This window comes from Neofelis nebulosa, chromosome 11 (assembly GCF_028018385.1).
Source record: "Neofelis nebulosa isolate mNeoNeb1 chromosome 11, mNeoNeb1.pri, whole genome shotgun sequence".
Lineage (NCBI taxonomy): Eukaryota > Metazoa > Chordata > Mammalia > Carnivora > Felidae > Neofelis > Neofelis nebulosa.
The window spans coordinates 27,459,263-27,477,302 of record NC_080792.1 but is presented as its reverse complement, the minus strand read 5'-3'; the positions used below and the strand labels follow the sequence as shown (position 1 = coordinate 27,477,302).

The 18,040-nt window shown below is 42.4% G+C and overlaps 1 protein-coding gene and 1 long non-coding RNA gene across 3 annotated transcripts in view; one reads left to right on the top strand and one right to left on the bottom strand.

The window, feature by feature from the left end:
• Positions 1-18,040, top strand: part of KATNAL2 (katanin catalytic subunit A1 like 2) — a 68,428-nt gene that overhangs the window by 35,751 nt on the left and 14,637 nt on the right. For both annotated transcript variants that reach the window (XM_058692196.1, XM_058692197.1), the window contains exons 6-13: positions 210-308; positions 2,319-2,417; positions 2,626-2,703; positions 5,502-5,600; positions 7,625-7,688; positions 7,890-8,008; positions 12,929-13,020; positions 15,191-15,301. In XM_058692196.1, coding sequence (XP_058548179.1) covers positions 210-308; positions 2,319-2,417; positions 2,626-2,703; positions 5,502-5,600; positions 7,625-7,688; positions 7,890-8,008; positions 12,929-13,020; positions 15,191-15,301 — 761 coding nt within the window. The remainder of the gene's footprint in view (positions 1-209; positions 309-2,318; positions 2,418-2,625; positions 2,704-5,501; positions 5,601-7,624; positions 7,689-7,889; positions 8,009-12,928; positions 13,021-15,190; positions 15,302-18,040) is intronic.
• On the bottom strand, positions 5,399-17,888 carry LOC131490121 (uncharacterized). Its single transcript, XR_009250952.1, has 6 exons — positions 17,265-17,888; positions 15,173-15,293; positions 11,470-11,610; positions 6,263-6,599; positions 6,001-6,119; positions 5,399-5,451 (listed from the first exon to the last, which is right to left on the bottom strand). It is a non-coding gene; the product is annotated as an uncharacterized LOC131490121 (long non-coding RNA).

Below are 18,040 nucleotides of genomic sequence, written 5' to 3'. Positions count from 1 at the left end.
GCTTCTGGTGACAGCTCTTCCCGTATGGCACAGGCAGACAGTGAGTTCATCTCGTTGGGTCTGCACAGAAGTGGCCGAATGACACATGAGGTTCCCGTTTACTGAACTGATACCCAGTGTGTGATTCTGGATGCCGGAATAGGCATTTTCCACCAGCATGTGGAACTTGCTTCCCCAGCTGGCTTCTTGCTGTCTTCCTCTTTCCCCAGGAGCCTGTCAATAACACTCCCATGGAGGGCGCTGACTTTGGCTTGAGTATATCAGGAATCCCCAAAGGCAGCGGAGAAGAAAACGTCCGCCCACAAAAAGTAAGTGGCATTCGTGAACCTAGAACCAAAAGGGGGCATCCCTTTTCTTTGTAAAAATGAAAGTAAAAAAGGCTATTTTTGTCAAAGAGGAAAGCTAACAGGTGACGGTCAAAGGCTGGCTGTGCGGTGAACTGAGAGGAGCACTGGATGAGGATTACAGCCCTGGTGTTCCGGTCTGGTCTTGAAGGATGTGCCCCACCTCGAAGAAGCTCAGTCTCCCTATTTGTAAACTCAGGAGTTTGGAAGAGATGGCTTCCAACGTCACTTTCAGCTTAAAAATCCCACGACTGAAATGATCAGCATGGGTGTTCTGTATTATTGAAGGGGTTATGATGGCCTACCCATTCTTTCTTCCCCCATTGGTGGTAACTGATGAGCGATGGCACTTTTTCTCCATGGAGATGTGGCTCTAGGCTTACATGTCATTCCATGTGAACCATGAAACCTCAGTTGAAATAGGGTGGGTCTTATCCATACTAAATATTTCTACCCCTTTCATAATGAACCTCATTTCTTGATTCAGAAATAACCGTTTCTCAAACAGAGAAGACCCAGATTGGGTGGCTGTAGGCAAAAGGTAGGTTAAAACCTGTCCTTTGGAAAGGTGAAGCAGTATCAACACCCAGCAGGTTTCTCTTGATTGTAACTTCTGGGGTTGGGTGTCTTTTTAAGAGTCATCTTTCTTCAAGCAAGTTCTCAAACTACAGGACTTCAGACTTACCCCTGGCTGGCTCTTCTGGGGCGAACTAAACTCTGACTGTGTGTGTGTTTGGAGGGGAGGCTGGAAGCATCTCCCTGGAAATTAAGGGAGCTCTCATTGGCTTGAACTGGCTCCTTTTAAGGTCCTCAAGTATATGGGTTCTCTCTCTCTCTCTCTCTCTCTCTCTCTCCCTCTCTCTCAAAAATAAATAAACATTAAAAAAATTTTAAAAAGGGGCGCCTGGGTGGCTCAGTAGGTTAAGTGCCAACTTCAGCTGAGGTCATGATCTTGCGGCTTATGAGTTCCAGCCCCACGTCGGGGTCTGTGCTGACAGCTTGGAGCCTGGAGCCCGAAGCCTGATTCGGATTCTGTGTCTCCCTCTTTCTCTGCCCCTCCCCTGCTCACACTCTGTCTCTGTCTCTCTCAAAAATGAATAAACATTAAAAAAAATGTTTTTAATTAGAAAGATATCATAACGAGTGGAGAATGTTAGCATAGTGTCCAGCACATAATATACACTCAGTAAGTGCTGGCTACTGCTAATTACTTTTTTTCTTGCATGCATCCTTCCTTTCTCCTTCTGCCTGCGGGGGAGATGAGGTGGCATTGGGAGGAGTACGGGAGGCAGATATCTGGGTTTAAACCTGGCCTTAAGTCACTTGTTAGCTGGGACTCTACTGAGTGGAGAATGTACATGGTGGTTAATGGGAACTATCATCACTCTCCTGATGATGAGTTCTTCCTGTGTGTGAAATGTCGCAAAGGATGAGACAATATAGGGGAGCCAGACCTGTAAGGAAGCATATGGCATGGTGTCAGGAACTGAAAAATGCTTGTGAACTTTTATTCAAACCCACTTCATTCTAAGGAATTTATTTCAACTTATTTTTTCTTCTAGAGTGCCCAACTTGAGGAAATCATCTTGTTCATTATTAGTGCGGGTTCTTTTTATTTTATTAAAAAAATATTTTTTATTTTAGAGAGAGAGTGAGCACATGTGAGCAGGGGAGGGGGCGGAAGCAGAGAGAGAAAGGGGCAGAGAGAGAGAAAGAAAGAGAATCTTAAGGAGGTTCCATGGTTAGTGCAGAGCCCGACATAGGGCTCAGTCCCACGACCCCAGGATCATGACCTGAGCAGGACTCAAGTGACTGAGCCACCCAGGAGGCCCAGTGCAGGTTCTTTTCAAAGCTTCACTTTGTGTGTCCTACATACCAAAGTACATAAATGTGTCTTGATTTACAGAAGCTGAGCTATTGAGGATTGTCTTCTCTTATGTTTTAATGGTGTAAATAACCATTACTCCCTTTCAGGGCCAAATCATTGACTTCCGAGGGCTGCTCACAGATGCCATCAAAGGAGCAACCAGCGAAGTTGGCTTGAACAGCCTTGACTGTAACCCAGACCCCTCAGTAAGTGGCTAAGATGTGACATTCGTCTTGCAAACTACCAACATCAGGACGAACTTTAGAAATATAATTTTGAGTCCAGAGAAATTTTGAGATCAACTCAAAGGTCACAGCTATCTGCCACCGTTTATGTCACTGAGATCTGCATCCTGTTTTGCTTTCTAAGTTATGAACAATATTGTAACGTAAAACTTTCTGTTCCCATCATCAGGAACGATTGTTGAAACCTCTGAGTGCATTTATTGGCATGAATAGTGAGATGCGAGAATTGGCAGCCGTGGTGAGCCGGGTAAGATCTGATATTCAATTCACAAATTTACGGAGGCGGATCGGGGCTCCTGGAGCATTGTGGGCTGCTTCTTTTATTAATAACAATAAATATGATCATTTATTTATAAAGTGCCCCCACTTGCAAAGGCACTCATATTGTTTAGAGGCACAATAATGCATGATAAATAAATTATAGAATCATAAAATTACAATACAAAGAGCCCACCATCTCACTACAGAGGCCAAGAAAACCAAAAGGGAAACAGACTTGGAAGGCAAGGGACAGGTGAAAGGTTTTAGAGCAGAGCCAACAGTTAAGGAGAGAAAGCCTCTTAGAGAAGGAAAGAGCATGTCTGTGTCTTGTTTAAACAGTCAAAGTCTAGAAACAGAGATATTGGGAGTCTGATGATTTCATAATTGGAAATTTCCATGAAAAACAAGATTAGCAGGAAAGAGCTTATCATCCAGACTACTGAATTTCAAGCTTGCCCTTCAGAATTTAAAGGCAGTGGAGTCTCATGGTTAACGATACCGGCTCTGGAATCAGTTGACCTGGCTTTGATTTCTACATCCTTCTTTTTCTAGCTGTGTGACTTTGGGCAAGTTCCTTGGGAACAGAATAGATTCCTGAGTTATAGGCTATTTATCTGATATCCAGCGATCTCATATTTAATGAAAGACTGCAACCTAGGCAGACTCGGAGAAATGTTTAATATGTTCCAAAAAATGCACAGCTATTCTGCAGTAATTAAGGGTTCCCCAGCTCTGGCTGTTCAGTTCCGCAGCTGTTACCACACCTATTAGGTGTCAAGCATGCGGTGGGGGCTGGAAACACAAAGATGAACAAATCGGACACAGTCCTTGCCTGAAAGAGTCTCTCATCCCATGGGTAAGATGCACTTAGAGAACCCAAAGGAGGGGTATTTTGTGCCAAAGGGTGGGGAAAGCACTAGGGAAGAAGATACATAAGAAATAGGCACGTGAAAAAGTAGAAGAGGGAGGGTGGAGGGTTCTGGACCAAACACACCGTGAAATCATACTGCTTTGAGCTGAATGAGCCCCAAGGAGTGGTGGGGAATGGGGTTGCAGAGAGAGGCCAGAGTTCCTGAGCTAGGGGTATGGTGAGCACTAGCCCGGAATTGGAAGTTGTCTGGAGGACATGCGGAATCTTTGAAAGGTGTCCATCGGGAGAATGGGCTACTCAGATGTCCTGATGACAGTGTGGTGGATGGAGATCAAAGCAATAGAGATAAGGAGACCAGCTCTCAAGTTATTACCAGTGAGAGAGGATGAGGATTGAGCCAGGCTGTGGTAATTCGGATGCACAAGAGAGCAGAGAAAAATATCCTTCTTGTTACTGTTTCTGCAAAAGGATACCATAACTAATGATAACAGACGTGTAGAGGAGACGTGGCCTGAAATGATTCCACCTGGCATCTTTCCTACAGTGCCCCGGGAAGTAGTCGTTCAGTCCCTGCTTGAATGCTTACAGTGTTGGGGAGCTCACCACCTCATGAGGCAGCCCTGTTGAGTTCTGACTGATAAGTTTTGCGGCTATGAGGAGGAACTTCCCATTGGGAAATTAAATACTGCTATGTGGAACTCACTGTCAGCTCTAGAAGAGGGCAAGGAATACTGCTTTTATCTATGGCTGCTTTGAATTCCACGGTAGATCAATCCCCACTGTGTGCCAAGCTTCTTCTAAGAAAGTGCGGTAGTAAGAATGTGAGTGGCTGGTGGGCTAGCAGGCAGATACACTGTCTAAAGACAGGGAGGGTTCTCCCAAGATTTTGGAAGATAGATGTGCTTTCTCTGCCATCCCGTCCAGGAATGGATCACGCCTAAAATCACTTGAATGAATAGTTTCTCTAATAAAAGTTGTCACCCGTGGCAGAGGGATATGGGGAGACAGGCAACAGGGGTGGGGGCAAAACATGTCACCAGCATTGAAAACGTGTGTTTTTGAACCATGTGCGTGCATTGTTTATTTAAAAATTAAATACACATAAAACTAGTTTCCAGATTGTTCTGTAGTCACTCAGAATGACTTGAAAGAGGGAGCTTTTTCTTTTTTTGATGTAACACACTAGTTACTCAGTTTGCCTGAAAGAGCTCCTACTGAGAAAGGCCCTGAGTGACTGTTCCGAGGTGGTGTGTGAAATTGACGTTTGGAAACTTTAAATGAATTATCAGTAAAACCGGCCTTAATTGATTGCCCCAGATGGTTGCTACAGGGCTCCACAAGGAGAGGGCAAACCGCACTTTTGCCTGGTTGTTGGCTTCCTTGAATTTTGTAGGAGCAATTGCTCCTGATGGAAAGTAGGGGTGATCACTAGGGAAAAAGAGAAATTGGTTTCAGAGGAGCATGATCTCTCTTAGGCCACAAATTAAGAAAGCGTTTGAGAGATCAAGGAGCGAGGGGAGCCAGGCACTGTCTAGGAACTATGTTTTGCAGTAAAAGCCAATGTAATTTGAAGGCATATTCTGTAGCCTCTTTGATTACAGCCGTAAATCAGCATGGTTTGCTATTAACTGAAGACAGGTATAGTCCATCGTTAGGAGATTTTTTTTCCCCTCTTAAAAGTACCATATTGTATCACCAATATCTTCTTCAGGGAAAAATCACTGAATATGTTCATGGCATCCATTTAGTGAGCTAGCCCATAATTACAATATGTATATATACGTATATCTAACATGAAAAGTTTTTATCACCTTTCCATCCTATTGTAAGTCAAGTATTCTGCTGCTCCTGTGTTTATTACAGCTGTGGAGGAAAACACTAGCTTTAACAAAATGATCAAATGTGCATTGCAGGACATTTATCTCCATAGTCCAAACGTAAAGTGGAATGACATTATTGGACTCGATGCAGCCAAGCAGTTAGTCAAAGAAGCTGTCGTGTATCCTATAAGGGTAAGGATGGGAAGCCTCGTGGGGGTATTTCTGTTCATTATCCATTGGACAAACTGTATGTCATGCACCCATCAGGAAGAGGACAGGATGTTTTTCTGCCATCAAGTTAACTTTTTGCCTGTGTCACAGTATTTGGTTAAACGATGGAGTACCAAGGCCCAGTCCGTTGTAGGCAATTTGGAATCATGTTACATATTGGTTCAAGGCAGGTGTCTGTTCAAGTGATCATTTAAGATCTAAGACTCTAATATATATGACTTGCCAGTTGCTATAGATAGGTTCAAATTAGCCTGCCTCCCTAAAAATATACGTATTATAGCAGAAATACCTCCTGTAAGAGAGGGCCTCTCACTTTGCTTCTATACATCTTACCGCCTACCCTCCCCAATACCCACATCACCTGGGGTTTTGCTTTGACCGGTTGTAAGGACTAGACAGCCCCTTCCAGGGCACCAGCAGGAAAGCCATCATGTTGTGCTCATTGCTTATTCCTGACAAGTCTTTGTGCAGAGTGGTTCACTAAACAGGAAAGAAAATAGAAAACCAGGACTTTCCATGGTGGGTTTACAACTGTGGTACTGAGAAGGTCAGTGTACCACATAGCTCTGGCTGTAAAACAGACCACCCAAAACTTCACACCTTAGAAAACAACAATCACTTACTTATGTGCGCCTGAGGGGGTATGCCGTTTGGGCTGGGCCCAGCAGGGCCAGCTCATCTCTTTGCCACATGATACTGGCTGGGCTCACTCCCACATCTGGGGCATCAGCCAGGGTGGCTGGGAAAGCTGGAATAAACAGAACGACTGAGACTTCTCCACGTGCCTCTCATCCTCCGGCAGGCAGACCGAGTCTTGTTCCCATGGTGACAGAGGGTTCCCAGACAGAAGCAAGAAAGGGCAGGTCCCAATCCAACAGCATCTCCCATGTCTCTTCTACTTGCTGATGTCTCATTGGCCAAAGTCACAAGGCCAAGTCCAGATTCAAGTGGTGGGAGGAGCTGCAGATAATTTGCGGCCATTTTCTGTGATCTTCCCCAGTGAAGATAACAAATTTATTGTATTGAATAACCTACTTATTATTACCACTGAGCCCATGCAGCCCCTGATTTTTGGCTGCTTCTATTCTAATGAGACAAAAATCAATGAATTTGGAATGTCTTTCCCCTCTCTTTCTTTCTGTGTTCTGACATGGGAGTAAAAATATGCTGGTATTCAGAACTAGTGGAAATTTATTCACCCTTTCCTCTGAATGGCTCTACAGTACAAGTCTTCTGGAAAGGATAGGACCTCTCATTGAAACTCTCTGGATGTGTTATCTCCATAGTATCATAAGCTCTGTATGTGATGACATCGAGATTTTGGCATTAGCATCAGCAAGAAACTAATAGCTAGTTATAATCATACTACTGTTTTTCCTTCTTCCTTGTTCTCTGTCAACTCTACCTATGCTCCAGATTGTCTGAATTTGAACTAACGGGAGAGAATCACTGAAGTTCATGTATGTCCTGTTTGGAGTCAGTGTCTCATAATGCATTCAGCACCAAGGTTCCCAGCTTCTAAATCAGGCTTCACCATAGCTTCATGCCTAATTCGCACACACCTTTGTCGGTTCTGGTGTTTATCTTAAAGGGCACTCCCTGTTCACAACATTCAAAAGATTGCCAAATACCCTGTATATAGACCCCTGGGGGAAATGATGTTATGTATGTAGGCAATAACTATTGTAATGGAGAAGAAAAATACCCACGTATGCCTTTCTTTTCCTTAAAACAAAACAAAACAAAACAAAACAAAACAAAACAAAACTGCTCTTGTAAAAAGCCACAAATATTAAGCCACGCATTCCTATCAAGTGTGAAAGTCAACCTGGGATAAATATGATGTAAATAGAAGCAGCCAGCCTTAAAAAAAGGCTGACTCTCTGAATTGTGCTGTGTTTCACTCTGGCTTCATTCGATTGCGCTAAGGGTGTGTAGGCTGACATACGGATACCAAACCTCTTCTTTGTTCCTTGTTTCCATAGTACCCACAGCTGTTTACAGGAATTCTCTCCCCCTGGAAAGGACTGCTGCTCTATGGCCCTCCAGGTAAAGGAATCTTTCTGTCTGGGTCTTGATATTAAGTGTGTGTGTGGATGACGACTTGTCCTGTCCTCATTCAGCACTGGGGCTAATGACCTCTAGGTAACCATCTCCTTTTTCACCGACTTCTTGTGACACTGACTTCTATCTGTTAGCAGAGGAATGGAGTTCAAGTGTTGCTCACAATTCATCCCCATGTGTCTCTAGGTACAGGGAAGACTTTACTGGCCAAAGCTGTGGCCACGGAGTGCAAAACAACCTTCTTTAACATTTCTGCGTCTACCATTGTCAGCAAATGGAGAGGGGATTCAGAAAAACTTGTTCGGGTAGGAATTCCTGATTTTGTTTTTTCAGAATAAATGCCAGCCAATACAGTGGTACAAAATGATGTTAGAGCTTATTTGTTTAAGTGATTTATATGTTAGAATTTATCCCGGATCTTGATTACTAAAAACCCAGAAGATGGATTGATTGACTATCATAGGTGGATATTAATCCTGTCCCCGTGAGCAAAACATGATGTCCTTTCCTTTGGGAATTTGACCAATGGTCCTTTTGTGATTCATGTAGCTTAGGAATGGAATCTGGGGAAAAGGTTGTTTATGAAGTGGAATATTTTTTTCTTCATTCAAGAAGCATTTATTATTAAGCATGTGCGGTATATTCAGTTAACGTTTGAGAGGCTGCTACTGTCTGCAAGTCCCTACACTACATACTCAAAGAATCAAGAAATTTAAGACAATTATTCTTTCAGATGGTCTGAGCAACTTTCCTCCACAGTGCCCCATAGCCTTAGAGTTTTTTCTCTCCTTAGGAGACAAATAGAAAGTATATTTTATAGAAAATATAATGTAACATTTTTTACTATACTTCCCAGTTATCTTATGAGAACACCTGTTTATGATTTACTCCTCAATGTAAAGTGGGTCCTTCTCAGAAATCCTGTTAAACTATTGAATTCTGTAGAATGACTGGCAAGTAATCGATACTAAGTAAATGTAAATACTATAAATTTTCTGAAAAGAAATTTACTCTAAAATATTTTGCTTAGGTTACATTCCCTTAGATGACTTATTTTCAAAATATTATGGCTTACTTGGAAGTCATAATAGAATATTTTTATAGGATTGATTTACCTAAAATAACCTATTATTTATTACTTTGATACTTTTCTCAAGTTACTTCAAATGTGTAAGTTTTTATAAATTCTTCCTTTGAATGAGCAGGGGAGGGGGCAGAGAGAGAGACAGAGAGAAAGAATCCCAAGCAGGCTCCATTCGGTAAGCACAGGGCCCGATGCAGCTTTGATCTCATAAACCGTGAGATCATGACCTGAGCCAAAATCCAGAGTCAGAGGCTCAACCAACTGAGGCACCCAGGGGCCCCTATGAATTCTTATCACCCCATCGCGATTGTAATTTGTGGAAATCCATGTTGACATCTGTTTCTTTGTTCTTTGAGTCTAACTTAGTGCCAGGTCCAAAGATAGGGTTTGAACTCACCTGTTCCTAAATTTTGGGGTTCCATGTGATTCTAGTTAGCTTGATTTCAATGAGCTGAAATCCAACTAACTATAAAATCATCAGCCTGAAGATTTTTTTTTTTTTTTTTTTTTTTTTTTTTTTTTTGTCAGCTTATTTTGCCATCTCTGTTATTTCTAGACCTCTTTCTCTGGTCTGAATTTTCTCCTAAATAGTATTCTCATATATAATAGTTATTTTTTTCAATGTTTATTTATTTTTGAGAGACAGAGAGAGACAGAGCTTGAGCAGGAGACAGAGAGGGAGACACAGAATCCAAAGCAGCCTCCAGCTCTGAGCTGTCAGCACAGAGCAGGACGTGGGGCTCGAACTAATGAACCATGAGATCATGACCTGAGTCGAAGTCAGATGCTAACCCAGGCGCCCCCGAAGATTTTTTTTTTTTAACATTCCATTTCTATTTGCTGCGGAACACTAAAAACTCTTAGAAGATGCCCCCAGACTCAGTTTAGATTCATCTCCTGTCATGAAAAAGTGGTGTTTACAGCTATGCGCACAAAACACTGCAAGATGCTCAAAGAAAGATTACATTATATTCTCTGGACAGGACTTCCTTAGACAGAAGAACAAATTCAAATATTTTGTGAATATCCTTAACAAAGATTGAAACTACTAAAAGAATCGTCTTGTTTCATGCGGGATAGCCAGAAAAGTCACTTAACAAGAACTCTCTATTCTGTGTGAGCATTTTATTTAACCTAAGTTTTCTTCTACTTCAGAATTATTTTGTTAAAATTCTAGGGGTGAGGAAATGATTCCTTCCTCAATTTCTCCCCCTCCTTTCCAATATATTTTAAAAATAATTCGTATTTTTGAAAAAAAAAAAAAAGATACAAAAGGGCATATAGACCCCTGAACCTTCTCCCCAGGGGCCACTGCTACATTTGCTAGTGCAGCCTTCCAGAACATTTATCATATTTATATAAATACCAATAACTGCATCTCTATCTTCCTTCTTTACTAAATGTCAGTAGGAACGTACTACACATATCCTTCTATAACTTTTGTTTTTGTTCACACTTACCAATATAACTTGAATATTGTTCCACACTATTATAGACAGAACATGTTCTTTTATGAGTCTGTATCAGATTTCATTGCATGGAATGTTCATTGCAAAATGTATTTAACCAGTCTCTTCTTAATGGCTATTTCTAATGTAAACAACAGTTAGGTTGTTTCTAGCCTCCTGCTATCATGAACAAAGCTACAGCAGACAATTACCATATCCATGTCCTTGCGTATATAGTAGTGTAAGATGATTTCTCTTAAGTAGAAGTGTTAGGTCAGAGAGAATGAAAGATCACTGATTGCCAAATTGCCTGACAACAGGGTTGCACCAGCTTCTACACCCATAAATGGTGTGCTGTTTGCTTCCCCCACCCTGGCCAACACTGTGTAGCACCCAAATTTAGAAATCTTTGGGGCACCTGGGTGGCTCAGTCAGTTAAGCGTCCGACTTCGGCTCGGGTCACGATCTCGTGTTTCGTGAGCCTGAGCCCCGAGTCGTACTCTGTGCTGACGGCAAGGAGCCTACTTTGGACCCTCTGTTCCCCTCTCTCTCTGCCCCTCCCCTGCTTGTGCTCTCTCTCAAAAATAAATTAGCATTTAAAAAAATCTTTAAAAATAATAAAAAAATCTTTGCCAATCTGATAGTGAAATTAATATTTCAGTGCTCAAATATGCATTTAACTCTGAATGAACTTGAGCATCTTTTTATAGGTTTAGAAGATATTTGTATTTCCTTTTTTTTCTGTGAAATGCACTTTTGATTTTGGATATTTAAAAAAAATAATTCAAAGGGAAAACAGATAACCTCTCCTAACCTTGAGGGATCTCATCCTCTATCGTCTCAGAAATTCTTTTCTGAGCTCTTGGAAGGATCCTCACCTGGAAAATCTTGGTCATGCTGTCAAAATCTTTACTATGAAGCTTTCAGATAAAGAGAACCCTTCAGGACCTTCCTCTACATCAGAGAAGCTTTCCTACCATTTGTTTCTCTTCCTATTCCAATTAAAGAGTTATTTATAGGGAACCCTTGGGTTATGTTCCTCCCTCCCCTCCTAATGTTCATGCCTCCTAGGAATTGATGCTATTGAATAGTTGAGTGGTCTCTTTAGCAAATGCACACACCTGTTGGTGCTTACATCTTTCAACACCCTCCCCCACCCCCACCCCTAGTTGTATGATTTAACTTCCTCCAAGTACTTTTGAAAATTTTGGACTAATGCTTCCAGCGCACTTACCTGGAGTTCTATATATTCTTTGGCAGTGGGAAGAGCAGTGGTATGGTCAATATGGAGACACAGGGTCCGGATGCGGTTCTCCTTCCAACTGGGTGTTTGGTCTCATAGGGCCCCTTGGTCTCTCTGCACCTTGGGGAGCACCTTAAAAACATGTATGGTTCTATTAAAGAGTTCTGATATTCCACTTTTCATTGGGTACATTGCTGCTATTGTAATCACCCTTAATATCAGCTGTATTGGGCTTTTCTTTTTGTGACAAGGAAAACAAGTTGCTTGCTTCCAATAAGCGCGTCGCTATCGTGTCTAAAAGGCATTCATGATGAGTGTCTCGGTGTTGACACTGTTCTCTCAGTTCATTAGGCTGAGCCAACTGTCTTGGCTGAATGAAACAGGATTCTGTGAAAGGAAAATACTTGCTCATGAGCATGGGTGCACCACACGTACAAGCAGTGGTGAAAGTGAGGGACTTCCCACTCAGTGACGGGGAGAGCGGCAAGGGGTAACCTGCCACTACCCAGGAAAACACAATCTGGCCTTTTCTGGGCTCTTCTCCTCTGATTTGTTCTGTGATACTTTGCTAGTGCTAAGTGACATGGAGAATAAATCCCCTTTGCCTATTAAAGAACCTCTATTCTTTTCTAAGTCTCTACTGCTTTCTCTGATCAACCAGTGAAGAATTGTATACGATGCTCAAGAGATCAGTTTCAAGGTTAAAAAAAAAAAGCTTTAGTTTTTTATACTCTTTTCATCACTACCACATCTCCCTTTAGAGCTCTTTATTTTGTTTTTATATGTCTGTTCTTTTGCTGGCTGTTTTCCTGTTCTTGTTCAGTCTATAATATTTTATTCTGGAATGGAACATTTTATTCAATTGGGATTTGCCTTAAATTCCCTCAAAGTACCTGAACCTACCAAACAACAGTGTTTGGAGTGGTATAAGGACCCCGTGGAGTAATTTGGGGAGCAGAAAGGGGCAAAATTCTTCTTGTTACCCATAACTGGAACTGTATTCTTCCCCTACAATTCTTCCTTCTGAGAATGACCCTCTCTCATTGTCCTGAAAGGTTGAGGGAAAACCATTAAATGACTTTACATATTCCAAGGCTTTTTTGTCCATACGGAACATGTTATTGGCAGGGAGTCTCGGGGGCTAACTAACCAACTAGAGCTCAGGTATTGAGTTGTAGCTTAAGCTCTCCCATTTATGATTAGTAACCTTGAACTAACCACTAACTCTCTCTGGCTCTAATTTTGTCAAGTGATAAATGGAAATAATTGGACCGTCCAAACCCATGGGGTTGTGCTAAGGAGTAATGATTATAAAGTTATTAGGAAAGAACAGAGTGCAGCATAAATACTTAACATTACAGCCATTCTAAGCTCTTAATCTCTGGGAGCATCTGAGAACTTTAACTTAACTATATGAATTTGAACATGTGGTTGCTTCTCTCCCACCCAGGTGTTATTTGAACTCGCCCGCTATCACGCCCCCTCCACCATCTTCCTGGACGAGTTGGAGTCAGTGATGAGTCAGAGAGGCACGGCTCCTGGGTAACAGACAGGGTTTTTTTTTTTCGGTCATCACTTCTCCCCTCTTGTAAGTGTGTTTGATGGTCGGAAGCCCATCGACATTTACCAGCAGAATGAGCCTATTAATAAGCCCACAAATTTTCTGCAGACACATGGAAAGGTCTTTAAATTAGATCCTGTTAACTGAATAGCTGATTTAAGTAGTTTTTATAACCGGAGGAAATGTCATCCTCCCTTCCCCCTTTCCCCGCAGAGTGGTTTTCAGGCCTGAAGATCACCCAGCCCCACGATCCCAGGCTGCCATAACGGTCTTGCTGGCTCAAAATAGCTGCTCGTGACCACCTCCTCTGGAGCCAGAGGGGCTGCCTGTGGGGAATGGGGCTGCAAAGGCCAAGTCCCAAGAGGTAGCCCTCGACAAAGTGTGTGAGGCCAGGGAAGCCACCACTTTTCTGTGACATCAGGTGGTGGGTCAGCCTGTCTGATTTTAAATATGTCACATATGTTACCTCTAAAGATTAAGTGTCCACTGACATCCCCAGCAGGAAAGAACACATCTCAGACTACAGTGAGCCTTGTGTGTGTGTGTGTGTGTGTGTGTGTGTGTGTGTGTTTTAAGAAACTCTTTCTGTCTTCATCAGAAGTATTCTTCTTTGGAACTTCTTACTAAACCTGGCTTGGAAAAACAGGTCTCTGGGAAATCTCAACACAGCGGCATTTATTAATGGCCTCTCACGGTCCATCATCAAGGCAGAACTAATAGTGATAAAAGGCAAATACTTAGCTTCTTGGAAGTACAACTATAATTTATGAAATTTTATTTCTTGAAAATCATTTTCCTAACAGGGAAAAGCAACCATTAAGATACACCCAGGATGCATGGGATTGATGGCATTGAGGTCAATGGGACAATTTCCATGGCTTCATGGGTGCTTGTCAGCCTCAGGCTAGATGCTCTGCCTCTCTATACAGGACCTGACAGGGGCAGACATGCACCGGTACCTGGATAGGCACCCACGAGACCACCTTAGTGGTCATTCTGTCTGCAAAGACCCAGCCCACCTGGCCTGCCCTACCAGAGTGAACTGTGCACTCGTTCTTACATTCACTTTGTCAGTCTCCGTCCCCAGGGTTTCCCACAGCTTTGAATGGCTAAATTGGAAGCTTTATCTCCTGCCTTTGACTGTACTCCGAGTTTTACACTGAATGGCAGCTTCCTTGCCTGGAACTTGACCCCTAAAACTAGAGTCAGGGAATAAAGGCAGGTGCTCTGAGAACTTCCTGGGTCATATGAAAAGAATAAGTATGGGTAAATGCTAAATAAATACATAACTATACTGTGAGACTGTCCTTTCTCTTGGGAAAAGGTAGTTTGACAGTGAGTGGTACAGTTCTTAACAAAAACACATACCTAACTGATGCTGCCACTACACATGCCCAGAGAGGAGAAGTTGAATGTCGTGTTGTCCAAGAAAGGCATTTTCTGTCCTTTTAACTCAGTCTGTACAAGTGAAGAGGAAGGAGAGCCTGCTGAATATAGTCCGGATTCAGAGCCAGTTTAGATTGTTAGGTCCTGTAGTGAGCTCCTTCATGGCGGGAGGGTCTTTGGCTGTGGTGGAGGTGGGGCTTAGAGGGTGAATCTGCACAGCAGACAGCCCCAGCAGGCTGTGCAAGGAAAACATACTCTCCGTGTCATTATCGTGCCTCTTATTAGAAGAGAATGAAACAGATTCAATGCAGTAGCTTATCTCTCTTCTTCAACAGATTATATCCATAAATTATATGAAAAGAACTATGGTGTATAAAAGCACTTTCATGCCTGCTGTATAAACGAAAGGATTATTCTCAATTATCTGTCTTTACAAAGGGCAAATAATACTACTACAGAGAGACCCAGCCCGGCTGCGTTCAATCGATTAGTAGTACTATCTGCCCTTTAGTTATTTTCTAGTTCATTGCCAATATTTGGTTTTCTTTTCAATGTCGTCATTATATTCATTTACTTCCTTTCTCTCACTCTCTATGTGAAAATAATACCAAACTACTCGTTTCCTTCAACTCTCCTACGAGTGGCTCCCGGGAATGAGGCAGGGAACCTGTTCTACAGGCACTGAATCAATGTTGTGAGTGCCACTCTTGTCCTGGAAGCAAAGACTCTGTCCTGGGAGAACCTCACCTCTGTGTCTCTCTGTAGGGGAGAACATGAAGGAAGCCTCCGGATGAAGACAGAGTTACTGGTGCAGATGGACGGGCTGGCTCGCTCAGAAGATCTCGTGTTTGTCTTAGCAGCTTCTAACCTGCCATGGTAAGAGATCTTAGTACATTAAAAAATTTTTTTTTCAACATTTTTTATTTTATTTTTGGGACAGAGAGAGACAGAGCATGAACGGGGGAGGGGCAGAGAGAGAGGGAGACACAGAATCGGAAACAGGCTCCAGGCTCCGAGCCATCAGCCCAGAGCCTGACGCGGGGCTCGAACTCACGGACCGCGAGATCGTGACCTGGCTGAAGTCAGACGCTTAACCGACTGCGCCACCCAGGCGCCGCTCTTAGTACATTTTAAATGCATTTCCATGAGACACTGAGTACAGATGAAGACGTTATATTGCCCAATTGGGGCAAAGTCTCAACGTTTGGTTCCAGCCCTGGAAGATTAATCTGAAGTCTTTCTTGGTCAAGGCCTCAGTCCTTGCTATCTGTACCATGAAAGAATCTGCCTTAAAAGAAGGAACATAAGCCAGGCCTACCACTAGCAATACTTAAAATGGACATTTTGAAGGGTGCCCGGGTGGCTCAGTTGGTTAAGTGTCCGACTTCAGCTCAGGTTATGACCTCATGGTTCGTGGGTTCATGACCCATGTCAGGCTCTGTGCTGACAGCTCAGAGCCTGGAGCCTGCTTCAGATTCTGTGTCTCCTTCTCTCTCTGCCCCTCCCCCACTCATGCTCTGTCTCTTTCTGTCCCTGTCTCAAAAAGAAATAAACATAAAAAAAAATTTCAATGGACATTTTGAGTTTAAAGCCAAATTATTTACTGTACTTATGCAGGGCTTTGGCAGAGAACGAATACAATGCTAAAATCTTTAGGACTCAGGAATATTCCAGAAATAATATGTTTATACTTTAACAGTATTAAAATCAAACTTTTTTTAAATTAGGAGGAAAACCTTTAATGTTACATAGTAAATAGGAAGCTAAATAATCTCTAATTGAAAATATAATCTACTCTCTGAGTGTTTTATTCAAGCTGTATCCCAGAGTGGTTAAAGAACAATTCTAGAAGTAGAATTGGGAAATAAGAGATGTTGACTAGGGAAAAACTATCTACTTGGAGAGTATATTTAAAAAATAACTCTAATTCCTTTATAGTCCCAAGAATATTTTCACATACATTATCTCTTTTGAGGCAGGTAAAACAGGAGACAGATAAGGAAATGTTGTTCTTCCCATTTGCAGGTAGGGTCCAAGGTCAAGGAAGGTCAATCCACCCAAAGTCAACAGCAAATCTGCAACAGAGCTGGGACTTGTGACACTGTTCCCCCACCCCCACCCCATCCATTTGTGTTTCTACATTCAAAGATGAATGTTGTGCGTGCTGTTGTGCATGCTGGTCATCTAGGCTCCCAAAGAAGTCACTGAAAAGAGATGATGACATTCATGTGGAATCTGTTATTTTAAGTATATTCCTAATTTCAGCCTGGCTCCACCTCCCCTCAAATTTATAAGACTGCACTAATGTGTAAGGTGATCAGCATCTTATGTTTTCATGATAGAGGCATTTATATACAAATATTACAGTGGAGTCCAAACAGAGAACTATCATTCAAATAAACGATTGCGAAATGCCTCCGAGAAAGGACCTCTGTTGCTTCAGCTGTTTGCAGTGGGGTTGGTCATAACCACATTCCTCATGTCCCAGGGTGACTGTGGAAGTCAGCTGGGGAGGGTGTGTGGAAACTGAAGCTTCGTGCATGACTCCGGGACCGTCTGTGCCCCCTGGGGAGACCTACACATTTTCTAGAGGGATAGAGAAACTTCTACTGCCAGTGAACATCTAGGGTTTTGTTGAGGAAGTTTCTGTGCTGCCACAGGTCCCCTGAGGTGATCATTTTCGTTAAACCCCACATAAAATGGTCTGAGAAGAAAAAAAAAAAAGACAATCAAAAATTAAAGAAGCTTAGAAGGGCTTTTCCAAAAGAACTGCCCCTCATTATGGCAAATGGCAAATACACACATGCTTTTGGGCTTTGCTTGCATCATTACAACGTACCTTTGGATCCAGGGGTGCCTGGTGGGCTCCGTCAGTTAAGGGTCAGGCTTCGGCTCAGGTCATGATCTCGCCCTTCCCAAGTTCCAGTGCCGCATCGGGCTCTGTGCTGACAGCTTGGAGCCTAGAGCCCGCTTCACATTCTGTGTCTCCCTCTGTCTCTCTGCCTCTCTCCTGCTCACTCTGTCTCTCTCAAAAATAAATAAACATTAAAAAATTTTTTAATTAAAAAAGATATGTTCTTTTGGATCTGTCCTTGAGCAATGCTGGGCTCTAAAAAAACTTTTTAGTATGAAAAACTCCAGACACTAAAGAAGAGGAAAAAGCACCATTTCCCAGTTTCAGTAACTAACATCTTGCCTGATTGATATAATCTATTCTTGCCCCCTCCCTCATTTTGCTGCAATGTTTTAAAGTATATTCCAGATTGTCATGTTACTTCTCACAAATATATTTTATTATACATCTTTGTGAAAAGGACATTTTCGGCACGTCTGAGTGGCTCAGTCAGTTAAGTATCTGACTCTTGATTATCGGCTCAGGTTGTGATCTCACGGTTTGTGAGTTCAAGCCCCACATCAGGCTCTGCATTGACAGTGCAGAGCCTGCTTGGGATTCTCCCTCTCTGTCTCTGTCCCTCTCCTATTCATGTGCTCTCTCGCTCTCTCTCTCTCTCTCTCTCTCTCCCCCCTCTCAAAATAAACACTGAAAGAGTAAAAATAAAAAAGGACATTTTCTTATATTACCGTACAATGCCATTATCACACCCAACAAAATTA